This window comes from Sceloporus undulatus, chromosome 1 (genome assembly GCF_019175285.1).
Source record: "Sceloporus undulatus isolate JIND9_A2432 ecotype Alabama chromosome 1, SceUnd_v1.1, whole genome shotgun sequence".
NCBI classification, from domain to species: Eukaryota; Metazoa; Chordata; class Lepidosauria; order Squamata; family Phrynosomatidae; genus Sceloporus; species Sceloporus undulatus.
Window position 1 is genome coordinate 159,472,643 of NC_056522.1, and position 18,838 is coordinate 159,491,480.

Sequence of the window (18,838 nt, forward strand, 5' to 3'; positions counted from 1 at the left end):
AATACGCCCCCTCCTCTATCACTTCCCATATATCATGAAACATTCCAGCATGAATTAGGATACCCAGCTTCTGTTAGGGAATGTTGGTCATGTTTGCCTCCAGTGAACCTTGTTGGCTATCCCTGGTTTTTATCATGAGATAAACTGTCAAACAAGGTTCTAAGAAGCCTCATGTTTCTTTTGAACCTAGTTTGAAACCACTTATCTAGGACTTGCAAATGAAGCCATGCTCCTGTGTGAAAAATAGTTGTGGGCAAGTGTGAGGAAAAGCTTCACCTACTAATGTTCCTTTTTATTCCTACTAAAAGAGCACATGCATGTAGATGTTCTTCTGTAAAAGGAAAGCAGATCTGTTCATTTACAGCATCTGTGAGCCATATATAATTTACTGTATGCTTCTCAGAAAAGAGTGGGGGTAAAAGTAGAGTTAAGATTAAAGGTACAGTGGGATTTTATACCCTTTCGTAACTTAGCACAGTTTTTCTCAACTTGTTCTGTATACATTTATTTCATAGTTACACAAAAACCAGTGGTGCACAATATTGCAAAGTAAATGTAGAACATGTTTTTAGAGCAAAGTTATACAAGTATGATATTTCCTCTTATTTTACCTCATCTCTCACAGTGAGGTTTGTGAGGTCACAATCCTTTGACCATCAAGTCCTGTGAATTACTGTATAGCAGGATCCAGCATGAAGAGGCTTAGAGCTGCCAGAGGGAAGTCTGTACTTAAGCACAGCTCCCTTTGAGTGTTGCAAATGGAGACAGAAACTGATGAAATTTCTCAAGTGACTAGTGGTCTAGATTCCCAGGCTAAAATAGAATCTGTATGCGTTTAAAAATGGAGGTAAACAGAATAATTTGCTTGAATGTTATGGTCCAAGACATTGTGATCAGAGCCTGGAACATTGTTGCAATTTTATTTTTAGCCTTTTACATCCATATTTTCCAGTGTGTTTTGCTAGCAGCAGAATGCTGCATCATTACAAAGTGGTTTTGCTTATGTGTTCACCTGGGGAATGTGGGTTTAAATGGCATGTTTCAGTAATTATGACATTTGCTTGTAATAGGTGGTTTCTGAAAGGCTTTGTCAGAGCTCTCTCTTTCAAGTGTTTTTAAGCAATATGAATTTGAGAATTTTGTTATGAATTAAAATGAAGTCAGTAAAAGTAATGTAGGAATCCTAACCTTGATTTTAAAAAGAAAATCTAACTTGAGTTGTTTCCAAACAATACCGCAATAAATTTATTGACTTAAATACTACTTAAGTAACAGTTTCTCTTACCTCATAGGCTTTTTAAATGCAAACTCATCGTTTCAGCAAGCATCTGGATTTCTCCAATGCAAACCTAAGTATGATTTACCCCCATCTTTTGTGGGGTGAGATGCACAGCTCTTCTTTCTTTGAAAAAAAGATCCAACAGCAATCTCTTGATGTAAAAAAGGAGAGGGAATTTTGTTGATTCCTTCTCTTGCCACAATCCCATGTCATTCCCAAACTATCTGGAGCGCTTTTCTGAGTGGTTGCAGGTTTAAACAACCTGATCCCTCTTCCAGTGGCTGGGCCCAGTGGTTGATCCAGTTCTATGGTTGTAATTGGAAGCATTTCGTTTCTTTCTGTTGTTTTTAGTCTGCAAACAAAAATACTTAGGAATCAGAATTTTCTCGTCATCTCCTTCCCTAGTCGGGAAAGTCTTGCCATTTCATTAAAGCATTCTGGCTCTGATAAACTGCTAGGGTGAAAAGCCATCAAGCTGTGGGTAGCCATACTCAATTCCTTGTGTGACACACGATTGGTATTACCAAGAGCGCACTCTCAGATGTAAAATAAGATAAAACAGAGGACTCTTAAGGTTTGTATAGCCCATGCTGTTAAATCCTCCTACAGACAGTGACAAACTGAAGGTGTGTCAGTGACCTCAGTGAAAGGTGTTAAAGTCTGTTGGAAATAGATAGACAGTCAAACCATATCATGTGCAGTTTTAACTGGGTGTGCTGAAATTAGTGTGCTTTCTCTATGGCCATAGAATCATAGGGTTGGAAGAGACCACATGACAAACAGTTTAAGGAAGTATGATATAAAGATTACAAAACTGACAAAAATCTCAGAATCAAATTTTCTAGCCGATTTCCATCTCTGTATGTAACAGACCCGTTTGTTACAATCAGGAGAATATCACCTCAGTTTGTACCCATAGTGTCCCTCAGAATGGGAAGCCTGAAAAGATTGGTAACTAACAGAAAAGGCTTCTACTAAAAAGTGTTTGCCTCTATAACTTGAAGCACGCCTTCAGTAGGAACAAATTGAAATAAATAGGATATGCTTGCGCTTTCCGAGGTTCAAGTTCTGGTTGTATTGAATTAAACCCTTTCTAGTTCAGGATGAAGTTGCATTACCTTCAGTATCTTAAAATTAAATTATTATTCTAATCCAGACATGAGCTAAGTGCAGTCCTTCAGTGTTGCTGCATGGCCTTTGCCTACCTTATAGCTGGCACAAGCAGTTGTGAGGAATGTGGGAGCTTAAAGTTCATCATTTGGAGCAGTGCTACTCAAAGCAGTACTGTATTCAACTTGGCTGCTTGAGACTGGAGAATTTCCAGGAAAAGATAATCAGTTGTAGCCAATGGGCACAAATCGATGAGGTCCCTGACACACCAGATATATTGTAGCTGGTTTCCAACCTCAAATACCCTGAGAAGCACTGATCTGGAGATTGCAATTTGACCAGCCCCGACGCAAATGTTGTTTCAGCCTTTCTAGAAAACTAGCCATAGTTTTGAAAGGAAGTTGAAACATTGAAACCAGGCAGTGTACCATATAATCTCCATGTTTAAATTGAGGGCAGGTTTGGGGGCCAAAAATACGGATTTGATAATATGCCTGGATAGGTGGGGGTAAAAACGTAGGAACATGTAACAAAGAAGATTATTGGTATATTGATATTTTGCACTTATCACAATACAGTTTTCCTCCTTGTTGCTAATTTGATTTATAAAAATTTGTTTCCCCAATACTTTATTTCAAACCCAGGGTGAAATTCTTGTTGTGTGGCAGGATGGATCATATGTAGAGTTTCCTGTGCATGTAACAATAGCTATCTTTCCTGTACAAGGCAGGTTAGAGAGATCCTGCTAGTCTTAATCTTGGTCGTGTCGAAATACAGGTTGTACATTGACATTGCCTATTCCTGTGTGCAGGTTGTTATAAAATTAAGATCTTACAGTACTTTATCTGTCTTCTGTACCTTTCCCTCTCTGTCATATCCAGCCACTATTAGCAAAAGATGTGTGTAGAGAAAACTGGCATGAATAATGTCTGCTTCACAGAAATTAGAAGGAGGGTGTCCTGGTGGCCAGTGGTTAATGCTTGTACTGCAGCCACTCATTCAAAACCATAAGGTTGCGAGTTCAAGACCAGCAAAAGGGCTAAACTCGACTCAGGCTTCATCCTTCCAGGAGGTCGCTAAAATGAGTACCCAGATTGATGGGGCAAATTAGCTTACAGTTGTAAATCGCTTAGACACTGCTTAGGCGGTATGAAGCAGTATTAAATAAGCTTGTTTGTTTGTTTGAGGGATAGTTAAGAAGGCTCCAGAGCTATGTAGGGAACGAGTGTTCTGGTTATGTCTGGTTTAATGCTTATTATCACTGTCTACAGGAAGAGAGAGACTAACCAGGGGCTACAATGGGGCTCATTTGAATGGCTGCAGAAGGAGTGAAGCTAGGGGCAAAACAGACCACCATAAAAAGTCAGCTTCCAGATGGCTTGGGAAGGTGGCATACAGCGACTTATGCCTACAAGATGCCCAGAGACTGGCCTTATGCTGCCCAGCTGTCAACATACGGACTGGCTTCTGGGCGTTCCGCAGGTCGTGCATTTAGATGCCGTTGGAGCGCTTGAAAGCCAGCTTCCGTACATAGTGGGGCAGAAAAAGCTGGCTTTTTGCCAACGGCAAAAAGGAGTGGCTATTGTGGCACTTCTTTTTCAGCCGGCAAAAAGGCGGATGTGGGCCGCAGTCCCATTTGGCTTTCTCCGGGGCGGCTTCAGCCACCTTTTGCAGCGATCTGTTTCGCCCCTTAGTGAGTTGGACAAAACTGATGCAAAGGGTATGGCACAATCTACTTTCCTGCAGCCTGAAGACAGAGGCTCCTCCCTCCCTAACTGACATCTTTCGGCCTCTGGGGGAGAGAGAAGGCTGGCCCAGTTCCATCAGGGACTAGCCTGAAGAAGGAGGCTCCTCCCTCCCTGTCATCTTTCGGCCTCTGAGGGAGAGAGAAGGCTGGCCCAGTACCATCAGGGGCTAGCCTGAAGAAGAAGAGCCCTCCCTCCGGTCCATCTGCCTTGGTCCAGGCCTCAGAGGGAGAGAAGAATGCTGGACCTGATTCCCTCCCCCCTCACCATTCCCTTTATTTTATTGTATACTGTATGGTGTTTGTTTTTAATGCATTGTATGTGTAATTGTAACTTGTGTAAACCGCCCTGATCTGAGGAAGGTGCGGTATATAAATAAAAACTTTATTATTTATTATTATTATCATGAAACATTCTCAGGCATGAATTAGGATACCCAGCTTCTGTTAGGGAATGTTGGTCATGTTTTGCCTCCAGTGAACCTTGTTGGCTATCCCTGGTTTTTCTCACTGAGATAAACTGTCAACAAGGTTCTAAGAAGCCTCATGTTTCTTTTGAACATAGTTTGAAACCACTTATCTAGGACTTGCAAATGAGGCCATGCTCCTGTGTGAAAAATAGTTGTGGGCAAGTGTGAGGAAAAGCTTCACCTACTAATGTTCTTTTTTTTATTCATACTAAAAGAGCACATGCATTGTAGATGTTCTTCTGTAAAAGGAAAGCAGATCTGTTCATTTACAGCATCTGTGAGCCGTATATAATTTACTGTATGCTTCTCAGAAAAAGAGTGGGGTAAAAGTAGAGTTAAGATTAAAGGTACAGTGGGATTTTATACCCTTTCGTAACTTAGCACAGTTTTATTCTCAACTTGTTCTGTATACATTTTATTCTCATAGTACACTAAAACCAGTGGTGCACAATATTGCAAAGTAAATGTAGAACCTGTTCTTTTAGAGCAAAGTTATACAAGTATGATATTTCCTCTTATTTTACATCATCTCTCACAGGTGAGGTTTGTGAGGTCACAATCTCATTTGACATCAAGGTCCTGTGAATTACTGTATAGCAGGATCCAGCATGAAGAGGCTTAGAGCTGCCAGAGGGAAGTCTGTACTTAAGCACAGCTCCCTTTGAGTGTTGCAAATGGAGACAGAAACATGATGAAATTTCTAAGGTGACTAGTGGTCTAGATTCCCAGGCTAAATCATAGAATCTGTATGCGTTTAAAAAATGGAGGTAAACAGAATAATTTGCTTGAATGTTATGGTCATAGACATTGTGATCAGAGCCTGGAACATTGTGCAATTTTTATTTTAGCCTTTTTACATCATATTTTCAGTGTGTTTTGCTAGCAGAAGAATGCTGCATCATTACAAAGTGGTTTTGCTTATGTGTTCACCTGGGGAATGTGGGTTTTAAATGGCATGTTTCAGTAATTATGACATTTTGCTTGTAATAGGTGGTTTCTGAAAGGCTTTGTCAGAGCTCTCTCTTTCAAGTGTTTTTAGCAAATATGAAATTTGAAGAATTTTGTTATGAATTAAAATGAAGTCAGTAAAAGTAATGTAGGAATCCTAACCTTGATTTTAAAAAGAAAAATCTAACTTGAGTTGTTTCCAACAATAACCGCAATAAATTTATTGACTTAAATACTACTTAAGTAACAGTTTCTCTTACATATAGGCTTTTTAAATGCAAAATTCATCGTTTCAGCAAGCATCTGGATTTCTCCAATGCAAACCTAAGTATGATTTACCTCCCATCTTTTCTGTGGGTGAGATGCACAGCTTCTTTTCTTTGAACAAAAGATCCAACAGAATCTCTTGCTGTAAAAAGGAGAGGGGAATTTTGTTGATTCCTTCTCTTGCCACAATCCCATGTCATTCCCAAACTATCTGGAGCAGCTTTTCTGAGTGGTTGCAGGTTTAACCAACCTGATCCCTTCTTCCAGTGGCTGGGCCCAGTGGTTGATCCAGTTCTATGAGTTGTAATTGGAAGCATTTCCGTTTCTTTCTGTTGTTTTTAGTCTGCAAACAAAAATACTTAGGAATCAGAATTCTTCTGTCATCTCCTTCCCTAGTCGGGAAAGTCTTGTCATATTTCAGTAAAGCATTCTGGCTCTGATAAACTGCTAGGGTGAAAAGCCATCAGCTGTAGGGTAGCCATACTCAATTCCTTGTGTGACACACGATTGGTATTACCAAGAGCGCACTCTCAGATGTAAAATAAGATAAAACAGAGGACTCTTAAGGTTTGTATAGCCCATGCTGTTAAATCCTCCTACAGACAGTGACAAACTGAAGGTATGTCAGTGACCTCAGTGAAAGAGTGTTAAAGTCTGTTGGAAATAGATAGACAGTCAAACCATATCATGTGCAGTTTTAACTGGGTGTGCTGAAATTAGTGTGCTTTCTCTATGGCACATAGAATCATAGAGTTGGAAGAGACCACATGACAAACAGTTTAAAGGAAGTATGATATAAAGATTACAATAACTGACAAAAATTCAGAATCAAATATTTCTAGCCGATTTCCATCTCTGTATGTAACAGACCCGTTTGTTACAATCAGGAGAATCATCACCTCAGTTTGTACCATAGTGTCCCTCAGAATGGGAAGCCTGAAAAGATTGGTAACTAACAGAAAAGGCTTCTACTAAAAAGTGTTTGCCTCTATAACTTGAAGCACGCCTTCAGTAGGAACAAATTGAAATAAATAGGATATGCTTGCGCTTTCAGAGGTTCAAGTTCTAGTTGTATTGAATTAAACCCCTTTCTAGTTCAGGATGAAGTTGCATTACCTTCATTATCTTAAAATTAAATTATTATTCTAATCCAGACATGAGCTAAGTGCAGTCCTTCAGATGTTGCTGCATGGCCTTTGCCTACATTTATAGCAGGCACAAGCAGTTGTGAGGAATGCTGGGAGCTACAGTTCATCATTTGGAGCAGTGCTACTCAAAGCAGTACTGTATTCAACTTGGCTGCTTGAGACTGGAGAATTTCCAGGAAAGAGATAATCAGTTGTAGCCAATGGGTACAAATATGATGTAAGTCCCTGACACACCAGATAATATTGATGGCTGGTTTCCCACCTCAAATACCCTGAGAAGCACTGATCTGGAGATTGCAATTTGACCAGCCCCGACGCAAATTTTGTTTCAGCCTTTCTAGAAAACATAGCCATAGTTTTGAAAGGAAGTTGAAACATTGAAACAAGGCAGTGTACCATATAATCTCATGTTTAAATTGAGGGCAGGTTTGGGGGCCAAAAATACGGATTTTGATAATATGCCTGGATAGGTGGAGGGTAAAACGTAGGAACATGTAACAAAGAAGATTATATGGTATATTGATATTTTGCACTTATCACAATACAGTTTTTCCTCCTTGTTGCTAATTTGATTTATAAAAATTTGTTTCCCCAATTCTTTATTTCAAACCCAGTGAAAATTCTTGTTGTGTGCAGGATGGATCATATGTAGAGTTTCCTGTGCATGTTAACATAGCTATCTTTCCTGTACAAGGCAGGTTAGAGAGATCCTGCTAGTCTTAATCTTGGTCTTGTCGAAATACAGGTTGTACATTGACATTGCCTGTTCCTGTGTGCAGGTTGTATAAAATTAAGATCTTACAGTACTTTATCTGTCTTCTGTAACTTTTCCCTCTTCTGTCATATCCAGCCACTATTTAGCAAAAGTAGTGTGTAGGAAAACTGGCATGAATAATGTCTGCTTCATAGAAATTAGAAAGGAGGGTGTCCTGGTGGCACAGTGGTTAAATGCTTGTACTGCAGCCACTCATTCAAAACCATAAGATTACGAGTTCAAGACCAGCAAAAGGGCTCAAGCTCGACTCAGGCTTGCATCCTTCCAAGGAGGTCGCTAAAATGAGTACCCAGATTGATGGGGCAAATTAGCTTACAGTTGTAAATCGCTTAGACACTGCTTAGGCGGTATGAAGCAGTATATAAATGAAGCTTGTTTGTTTGTTTGAGGGATAGTAAAGAAGGCTTCAGAGCTTATGTAAGGGAACGAGTGTTCTGGTTATGTCTGGTTTTAATGCTTATTTATCACTGTCTACAGGAAGAGAGAGACTAACCAGGGGCTACATGGGGCTCATTTGAATGGCTGCAGAAGGAGTGAGCTTAGGGGCAAAACAGACCACCATAAAAAGTCAGCTTCCAGATGGCTTGGGAAGGTGGCATACAGACGACTTATGCCTACAAGATGCCCAGAAGCTGGCCTTATGCTGCCCAGCTGTCAACATACAGACTGGCTTCTGGGCGTTCCAGCAGTGCAGCATTTAGATGCCGTTGGAGCGCTTGAAAGCCAGCTTCCGTACATAGTGGGACAGAAAAGCTGGCTTTTTGCCAACGCAAAAAGGAGTGGCTATTTGGCACTTCTTTTTCAGCCGGCAAAAAGGCGGATTGGGGCCGCAGTCCCAATTTGGCTTTCTCAGGGGCGGCTTCAAGCCACCTTTTGCAGCGATCTGTTTCGCCCCTTAGTGAGTTGGACAAAACTGATGCAAAGGGATTGGCACAATCTACTTTCCTGCAGGATCTCTCTCTGTGTGTGTGTGTGTGTGTGTGTGTGCGCGTGTGTGTGTGAAGTTAGTGAAACCTCTGAACAAGCCTGCAGATTCATTGTAACAGAAGGAGAGATGAATGCCTAAAATAGCTGTCTGACTGCTTTTGAATAACAGGACATTCAGTTGCCACTGGCCAAATTCTAATGTAGAGTTACCAGCTTGTTATCTCACAGGTCCATACCTCTGTTTCAGGAGGCAAATGTAAGATTCTGAACAAGAGCAGTCTCCAAGCATGATTTGCCAATTCTAGCTTTTACAGATCCTGGATTGATGTAGGGCTCTTCACTTGTGCCCATATGCTCCCTTCCTTCACCTTTTTCTTATCTTTAGCTAGAATTTTCACTGTAATTTTACCTGAAAACTATATAAAAATAGCTGACAAAACTATGCTGTAAGGATACATACAAGTTAATTTAAATCTGCATGCATTACACACACATATATAAATTCCATCAAAAAAAACCTGGACCACTATTTTTTTCCCTTTCTTTCAGGCTTAAGCTCAAAAGTGCAATCATGAAAGATCCAAGCCGCAGGAGTACTAGTCCAAGCATTATCAATGAAGATGTGATCATGAATGGTCACTCTCATGAAGATGATAACCCATTTGCTGAATACATGTGGATGGAAAATGAAGAGGAGTTCAACAGGCAGGTGGGTTAGTATATAGAGTTGTTGTTAACAACCCTCAAGTCGACATTGGCCCACAACACTGCAGAAATAATCCAGTTTGATACCGTTTTCACTGCCCTATCTCAGTGCTGGGAATTGCAGTTTCTCTCTGGTAGAGAAGGATAAATGTCTCACAAACCACAGTTCCTAGAATTCCCTAGCATTGAGCCAGGACACTTAAAGTCTCAGACTGGATTATTTCTGCATTATGTTTTGGACCCTTGACTCGTGATCCTGTGGATGGGACATCTCCAAGATCCCCTGTCTTCAGCTGCTTTGGCCTCATTCCCACTTACAGATAAATTGGTGTGAAATCCAAATTGATGGATTTATTTGACAGCGGAGTGTGGTTCCATTTGCCTCGATCACATTTTCCCCTCCAAAATAATCCACTTGTGGTTCCCATTCACAAATGAATCGATTCAGTTCCAGCCAAAAGGGAAATTTGAATTGATTCCGATCTGCATGTGATTCACACTTGCACAGATTCGATTTATTGAAAAAGAAGCGGAAAAAATCAGCATCAAAAAGATGCGGGTTAAATGAGTCTAGCACATGGCCCTCCTCTCGAAATCGCTTCAGCAATTTGGATTAAGTAGGAACCAAGGTTATTTGAACCGGTTCAAACTGAATCACGATCTAGTTTAAAAGGTAGTGGGAATGAGGCCTTTATTTAGGCCTTGCAGGGTCAGGTCAGTGGCCTGTCTGCTCAAATCTAATCATATAGAGAATCCCTGCCAAATCCCTAAGGAAGAGATTTGTTTGTTTAAGATACTTAGATCCTGCAGTTTGTCACAGGATGTCAAGGCAGCCTGAGTGTAAAGTCAATTTAGCACAACTTAAATTGTATTTATTTAATTTATTTATATCCCAACTTTCTCCCATTATGTGATTCAAGGCAGAATATAAATTAAACAATAAAGAATAATTTTAAAAATATAAAAGCAGCTTAAGCAGCATACCAATTTTAAAAATTGACAGTTAAAACAAATTTAAATATCCTGAAACATGTATAGACTTGAGCAAAATTATTAGATTCCAAAGGCTTTGATTAAAAGCAGTGTTTAACCTGTCACTTAAAAGTAGCCAGTATTAGCACTAATAGGACTTCCAAAGGGAGGGTGTTCCACAACCTGGGTGCCAAAGGCCCTTTCTCACTTCCTCACACATGTATTGCTCGCACAGGTAGGACACAGGATGCAAATCTACTTCAAATATATTTTATTAGCAGCTGGGAGCAATACTTTGTAACTGAGAGATGTCCAGGTCCTGGCCTTTTGGGCAATACCCTGGTAAGACTAGTCTCAATTTACATCCCTGTTTTAAACAGTGCAGTATATTCTTATTAGACATACTATATAAATGGCATACAAAGTTTGTGGAAAATAAAGAAATATGGAAAAATATTTGTTACAAGCTTCAGGGTATCACATTTTGGATTAAAAAAAGATGTTGCTTTCTGAGATGAAAGTACTGCCAAGTAGGTTGCTGAGCAGTGTATCACTACAGCATTTTCTTTGTTTGATCTTTGCAAACAACTCTTAAGGTTGATGATAATGTTCCTGTCCCAATTACAGATTGAAGAGGAATTGTGGGAAGAAGAATTTATAGAACGTTGCTTCCAAGAAATGCTGGAAGAAGAGGAGGAACATGAGTGGTTTATTCCAGCCAGAGATCTCCCGCAAACGATGGATCAAATTCAGGACCAGCTTAACGATCTTGTCATAAGTGATGGCTCTTCACTGGAAGATCTGGTGGTAAGTGTCTAGATTTTAAAGCTGACTTTTATATTAAGTGAACACCCTTCCCCAGACACAGCTGGTATACCTTGCTCTGCATTTCATTTGGGATATAACCAAAGCGGGGCCTCCTTCACATTGTTCCTGGCACCAGTCCAACTGCTGCATATCCATATTAGGGTTGTCTCCTTCATTTTATCCTCCTTCCCTCCTCCACCTTCTCTTGTGTAAGCTATGAGAATCCACTCCCTTAAGAATATACTATGTGTATTGAAAAGAGCAGAGAGACAAGAACAACATGAAAGCATTTGTGGAGCTGTGTGATTAGGAAGGGGAGTGGAGTATTGCAGACGCCTAGATCTGCCCTTATTTTGACTCTTGCACTCAGTGACTGCTGGTTCAGCATCTCTAACAGAACATTAGCATTGAAACATTTGTCATGGGACCAACCCTGGTAGTGTTGTACAGCTAATCCCATATTCCCTTGAGAATATCACTTGAACAGTATACTTTTTATTATTAAAAAAGTAAATCTCTGGCAGATATAGAAGTGAACTGGTCATTCAACTTTAATCATAAAATCAATTTTAAAAACTAATCAATTTGTAATTGTAGAAAATATTTCACTCTTTTCCAAAAATAGGAAAAAAATATTTCCATGTCTGTTTCAAAACAAACATGAGCTACTTCACAGTTACTTTAACATACAGATGATTACCAACTACAAAAGAGACATCCAATAGGTACTGTGTTTTTAATAGGTATACTCCTCTATTTCACCAGAGTCACTGTTCTTATTAAAGTGGTATCTGATTTTTAAAAATGCTGTTTTTTTATTATGAGTAGGATTGATCAGTTAAATATGCATTAATATAAATAGGAATAAAGCTATAGTTTGAAGGGGGAAATCCCAGTTTGTTTTTATATGATGCATATAGTTTGTTGCAGATGGCACCATAATAGAGGGTATTATGGTTATTATAATAACCATAATAATAGATAATATAATATAATATAATATAATATAATATGAGAACATTATGATATTATAATTATCTATTATGGAGCCTTCAGCAACTAAATATATGCATCATATGCAAACAAACTGGGGGTTTTCCCTTCAAACTACAGCTTTATTCCTATTTACATTGATGTATATCTTCAATCTGTAATTGGGCGAAGCTCTTGGGCCTCAGCAAACTACCATCCCCAGAATTCCATAGCCTTGAGTCATGTCAGTTAAAGCGGTGTCAAACAGGATTATTTCTGCAGTGCGGATGCAGCCATAGTTAAGTTATGGGAGCGTGTTTGTAACAAGTCGGAATCCTAAACACACATAATGTTATTGTAAGGTGCCTTCAAGTCAACTCTTGACTGAGGTGCCCCTATTGTAGGGTGATCTTGGCAAGATTTATTCAGAGGGAGTTTGTCATTGCTTTCTTCTGAATACAGTCAACAATGCCCAGTGTTCCATGCCAGACTCCTTCAAATATTAATCAGGCCTGACTCTCCTTAGCTTCTCAGATCAAAGAGAATCTGGTGCCTTCAGGTTTTTTAGGCTGTTTTTTCACTGAACACAATGGAACTTAACTATATTTGAGAATGTAATATTCATGTGCAAGCATGAAGTAAAAGCTTGAGAAACCAAATTACAGGTTGAGTCTCCCTTATCCAGAAATACACCAAAACCGTAAACTTTTCCCCATGGATACATTAGATTGTGACACCTTTGGGTTTTTTTGGGGGTGGGGTTGTTTTTTGTTTGTTTTTGGTTGGTTGGTTGTTTGGATTATTTATTTATTTATTTTTGTGGTTCAGTGTACACAAAATGTGTAAAATTATCTTCAGGCTATGTGTATAGGTATATATGGAACATAAATGAAATTTGTGTTTAGACTTGGGTCCAGTTTTGAAGATATCCCATTATGTATGTATATGCAAATTCAGATATTCCAATATCCCCCCAAATCCAAAAGACAGCTGGTCCCAAGCATTTCATATAAGGGAGATTCAACATATATATTTAACTATTAATTCAACATGTTACTGGGAGTACATAGAAAAACTTATTGGCACACAGTTTAGGGTGGTACATGTTCTGCACAAGGCTGTTAATTGCAGGCACAGCTTTTTATTTTTATGTTAGCTGTCTTGTACCAAGCATATCAGGAAGCTCTTTTTAAGAGTACAAATTGCTAAATACTCTTGCAAACTACATTAATAACTAGTGGGAATAGATCCAGTTGTTAGTCTTAAATCAAGTAGACACATTGTATTATCCATGGGTCTCACACGTACATAGACTTAACAAATCTCATTCATTCAGCGAGTCTATGCTTGCTAGGACTGACAGTTGAATTTTGCCTGTGTTCTTAATACAGCTTCATTAAAGCTGGGAGACTGTGCACCCAAGACTCTTCCAGGCGCTACATGTAAGGGCGAAAGAACTGTGTTTTGACAAATGCTCTGCAGCTTTCACACACAAACTCGGATTGTAGTACTGTAGTAGTTTCAGCTAAAAGGAAAAGATTGTAGATGATAGGGGGAATATAGTCTTGGCTTAGATGGATCAACAGTCTGATCAACAGGCTGCTTTGTATGGTTTTATTAGAAGACTGTCTTGTGTTGTGTAACATTCCTCCATGAATGCATCTTGCTGCTCATATGCAGTCTTTTTCATTGTGAATAACTGCTGTAAATAATCTTGTGCAGATTCTTCATAATTCTATGTTTTTAATCTCTACCTATCTTCCAGGTGAAGAGTAATCTGAATCCAAACGCAAAGGAGTTTGTTCCTGGGGTGAAGTACTAAATAAATGAGTAGACTGGGCCCTCTTTTGGTGGATGTAGCACAATTTCCACACTGTGAAGCCAGTATTAGAAGATTTAATTGTTAAAGCGCTCTCTCTTCTTGTCACTGTGTTACACTTACGCATTGCCAAAGTTTTGTTAGTCTTGCATGCTTAATAAAAGTGCTGAGACTGTTATTAAGTCAACTGCTGTCAGAGGTTAATGAAATGGAAAGGAAAAGGAAAAAAATACCAATTGGACCCAGGCATTTTGTGAAGGAGACAGTGAGGTAGGAAGCACCAGTCAAGTTGAGAAAAGTAGCACATTTCTGAGAAACTCTTGCAATTCTGTTTTTAAGGAGGATTCAGACTTTGAAAAAGAGTGGTCTGTTTTAACTAAAACATAAGAGTTGGTGTTGATACACACCTGATAATGCCTTAACGTGAAAATAAAAGCAAGGTTCATCTGATTATGCAGATTAGCTGGATTTCAGTACTGCTACTAACTCTTCCCATTATCAAGCAAACTTCATACTCTTCTTTTTTGAGAAAAGTGTGAATTATGTATTATACCTGGATTACTTTTACAGACCTGTACAGAGTTCTTTATCTTGGCTACAGATCTGGTGGAAGGGGGGGAAAAGACTGGCAGATGGATTGTATTTATGGCAAGTTATCATGTTTGAATGTTTGTCCCACTTCTGAACTTATATTTAAAGTGATGTGAAATCGTACATCACAGTTTCTTCCAGGAATCCAGAAACATGGCACTGCCTATGTAAAACTCTACAACCTTAAGAGTTGGGTTTACCTGTAAAACTTTAGCATTAGTGATTTGAGTGGTGCTTTTCCCTTGCTTTGTTTAATCATCACTACACAATAGTCTACAGCACAACTTTTTTTTTTAATACAACTAGAACAGTTTTGGCTTCTTAAACTTCATATTTGGGTAGCTTTTAAGCTGCCATACGTGTTCAGTGTGAATAGTGTTTAAGTTGAAAATATTGTAAAAAAATTATATTTTTTCAAAAATATTTAAAAAAATAAATAATAGTAGAAATGACATTGTGATGATCTCTTGAGTGTTCGTCTTGTTAGAACTTGTGGTCTGCCTTTGTGGGAAAAGATAACAGGTTTCACCTCAGAGAAGGATGGAATAAGTTTGTTTACTGTAAATCAGTGATTTCCAAACTTTAATCCCTCAAGTGTTTTGGACTTCAGCTCCCAGAAGCCTGGGCCAACAATCAGGAATTCGGGAACTGAAGTCGAAAACATCTGAAAGACCAACATTTGGGAACTACTTCTGTGTAAACTGAAGCAGACAGGGAGAGAAATGGGCTTGAGTTAAATCTGCCTCTTTTCAAAGATAGGCTGACATCCTTACAACCTTGGAACTATTTTCTGTTCACATTTATGATTGTGATATCATAGCCATGATGATAAACGTTTCCAAAGGCCAGTTTAAAATCCATCCAGGCACACAAAGGGATAGAGTTCGGCAGCACAGGTGACTGGGGAGTTAAAGGATGACATGTCCTGTCAGCAATTGATGGTTTGCTGAGGAATTGTGCCAGGAACCTGGCTATTTTTTTCTTTTGCGGGGTGTGTGTGTGTGTGTGTGCGCGCGCAGGATTGAACCTCTGGTGGAAGGGGTCTATCCTTCAGTGTCCAGCTCACAATCATTGCAGAACTCTATCCCTCAGGGCAGTTGACTGGGTTTTAAGGTGATTTCAGGGGTCAGGTCAGAAGCTGGAGTGTAGCCATGACATTGTGGCTACATGTCTGCTGCAGAATCATTGCCATTGGTTTTTTTTGGTGCATCACATGTCAACAGTGTGAAGCCAGTTTGTCTTGACTTTTGATCCTGAAAGTGATTACCCCCTTTATACCAAGCTGCAGTCAAACAAAAAGAAAATTTTGAAATGACTGGCACAGCCTCATGTAACTGGATACAGGATTATTTCTGAAGTCCTGCATTACCATCAATGGACATTCAGCTTAATAACAACATTTCCCTGTGTTCTATTAATCAGCAACGCTCATTTGCCTACTTAAAGATGCACAAAGTGTATCTGGTTAACAAAACCTGATCCCTTCTCAGGGGCCAGAATGGAATATTGCAGGTTGTTCTGTAACTTGCATTTCTCAACAATTGCCTTTCATCATCCTGCTACAATTGATTCTGCAAGTCAGAGACCCTTGAATACTCAGTTTGGTTCAGGCTGGCATCCTGTAAGTGACATACAAAAGTGGGATGAATTACTCACCATGGCACAACAGACATATTCTGCTGACAGTAGTGGAAGCAGAGTTGCCCATACAGCAGTCTTGTTCATTGTGGTCATGCACTGCACAACAGCATGCTGTCATTGACATGTGTTATTCAATGCTGCTGTTTTGCATAGAGAATGTATAGTGCTGGCCTATCTCCATATGCATATGTTCTCACTAAACTGGGGGGATACTACACTGCAGCCTCAGACCTCATTGTCATTATACAGAATGCAGATCAGTTTCTGAAGAATGAAAAACTTTACTGTCATAACATCCATTGGCATCAATGCAGCTGTTCCATATTAACAATCTCCAAAACCTTAGAATTACACATTTGTCATAACAGATGGTACAGTATTTGTTCTGGAAGAAGCTAAACTGTTGGAGCATCCAGGAAAATGTGTCCAGAACAACACATTTTAGGGCTGGGTCTTTATTACCTTGCAATTATTAACTACAAAGTTCTGTCAGTAATTGCATAAAACCTCTTGAGTGTTGACAGTATGTCACACTCGTGTGTTTCAGAAGCATAAGTTGGTGCCCTAAGGAATCTCTACTTAATTTTTTTTTAAAGCTCACCTCATATTTGTAAATAAACGCTTAAAATGCATCAGAAGAATATCTTTCATCTGTTGCATATTTCTTGCCCAATAAAGTTCTAATTACTGAAATGTGAACTATATACACAAAATAAAGGGTTTAAAATCAGGATAAATGCAAGACTTCACTGCATAATTTTTACTGAAACTTTACCTTTTCAAAATTGGAAAATAGGTACAATCTTGCTGATGCTTTTCAAATAGTAACCCAGAGCACCAAAATGCCTCTTGCTTCTAATCTCATAATGGGCACGAAAAGGGGAGCAGAGTAGGGAACATTGTCTGTAAATGTGTATGTCCCCATGCTGCTGTAATTATAGGAGTTCTCTGGGTGAAATTTTAACCACTAATGGGGAGGGGGGGGTATGAAAAATGAACTTTAACCAGCCATGCCTGATCTACCATAGAATTCAATCGCTGAACCTTCTTTACTGGAGGCAGCTCCACTGAGCTGTGATTTAAATGCACTGGAACCTCACACAGTCCTCTGCAACTAAATGTAGTTCTCCAACCTTCCATGATGCTTCATGAGAGTCTCTTCAAACCTTTGTGGATATAGCTGGGATAGGTGTCATATTCTGTGTCTGTTCTAATATATCTGGATCCCTCTTTGCCCTGAAGTTAAACCCCATGAAAACCGGGCACACTGGCACATATTTCAACCACCGGATCCTTCTAACTACATTCATCCCAAAAGGAAAATCATAACTCTTCAGTTCTGCAGATGTATTACTGTTTCCATGTGCTCCAGCCTTCCACTGGATTAGTCCACGTTCTTCTTCAGTCCCTGAGAGGAAGTACAGATTAATAACCATCAGATAAATTTGGCACAAAGATTAGAACCACCAAATTTACTACAAAATGCAGAAATTATGGTATGAGAATAGACTACCTAAAAGAAATGAAACTGCTTTTTTCCAGTAGTGGGCATAGTAATCTTGGTTATACTGAGGCAGGCAGCAGTTAAAGGAACAGAGGCCTCTCTGTATAGTCAATCTGATGGATTAGGGATGGCTATAGATAATCATAGCCCATGTTGCCTAGGACTGGTGGGAGTTGCAGTCAAGCATCTGGAAGCCCATAAGTTGTCTACCTCCCCCCAAATGAATCAATTGTTTGGTTTATTTCAAATAGTTAATAAAGGCACTGTAAAAGATACACAGTTTCCTGTCAAACCCTGCATCATGTATAAAAAATCCCCAGCAGAAGAGTAATACCAAAAATTCAATAAGTGAAGAGTGTGTGGCCAGAGTTTGATCAAAATATCATTTTTTCAGAAAACATGGGTAGCCATAATCCACAAAACAGGGATACCATTATTAGGCCATGTTAGTCGTCTTGTTAAATTCTTGTGGCGCTTTAAAAACAAATGCATTTGTTGTAACATAAATCTAATAAAATTAATTTTAGCCCACAAAATCTTATACAGTACTATAAGAAATTTGCTAATATTTAAAATATATTTGTTGATTAAAGCACCAGGAATCCTGATGTATTTGAAGTATGTGCCGTTCTTTGGTGGAAATGTTAGGAAGGCAGTTCAAACCAGTGGGACCACTAACTAAATTGGAAATCCTGATCTGAGGTTGGTGCCCTCTCCCTATAGAAGAAAAAAAAATCATTGCTTGCTTCTCTTGTATCAGAAGAGGCCAAGGAGGAGGGTCAGGTGCATGGAATGGGGAATATGCTAGGATTGCAGGTCCCCAAGCCTTTCCAATCCTTGACCATGCCTTAAACATTGGGAGGCATTTAGCTCAACTCTACACCTTCTCTTAGTGATTTCTCCTCCATGTTTGTTGTTGTGTGCCTTCAACTCATTTCCTACATACGGCAACCCAAAAGCAAACTATCATGGGGTATTCTTGGCAAGGTTTGTTCAGAGAGCGTTTGCCATTACCCTCTTCTCAGGCTGAGAAAGCATGACTTGCCCAAGGTCACCCAATGACATTTCATGGTCTAGCACAGATTAAAACCCTGATCCACATAGTCCAACACTTAAACCACTACAAACCACTCTCTCTCCTCCATTGCTGACAAGAAAT

At 39.3% G+C, this 18,838-nt stretch overlaps 2 protein-coding genes across 5 annotated transcripts in view; one reads left to right on the forward strand and one right to left on the reverse strand.

Moving 5' to 3' along the window:
- The window catches only part of PAIP2 (poly(A) binding protein interacting protein 2), a 20,013-nt gene extending 5,027 nt beyond the window's left edge, over positions 1 to 14,986 (forward strand). The window contains exons 2-4 of the mRNA XM_042446006.1: positions 9,218 to 9,377; positions 10,973 to 11,152; positions 13,890 to 14,986. Of these exons, the coding sequence (XP_042301940.1) occupies positions 9,240 to 9,377; positions 10,973 to 11,152; positions 13,890 to 13,946 (375 nt within the window). The 5' untranslated portion in view covers positions 9,218 to 9,239 and the 3' untranslated portion in view covers positions 13,947 to 14,986. The remainder of the gene's footprint in view (positions 1 to 9,217; positions 9,378 to 10,972; positions 11,153 to 13,889) is intronic.
- Positions 14,987 to 16,418: 1,432 nt separating this feature from the next.
- The window catches only part of SLC23A1 (solute carrier family 23 member 1), a 42,044-nt gene continuing 39,624 nt past the window's right edge, over positions 16,419 to 18,838 (reverse strand). For all 4 annotated transcript variants that reach the window (XM_042445292.1, XM_042445293.1, XM_042445294.1 and 1 more), the window contains one exon: positions 16,419 to 17,583. In XM_042445292.1, the coding sequence (XP_042301226.1) occupies positions 17,336 to 17,583 (248 nt within the window). In that variant the 3' untranslated portion in view covers positions 16,419 to 17,335. The remainder of the gene's footprint in view (positions 17,584 to 18,838) is intronic.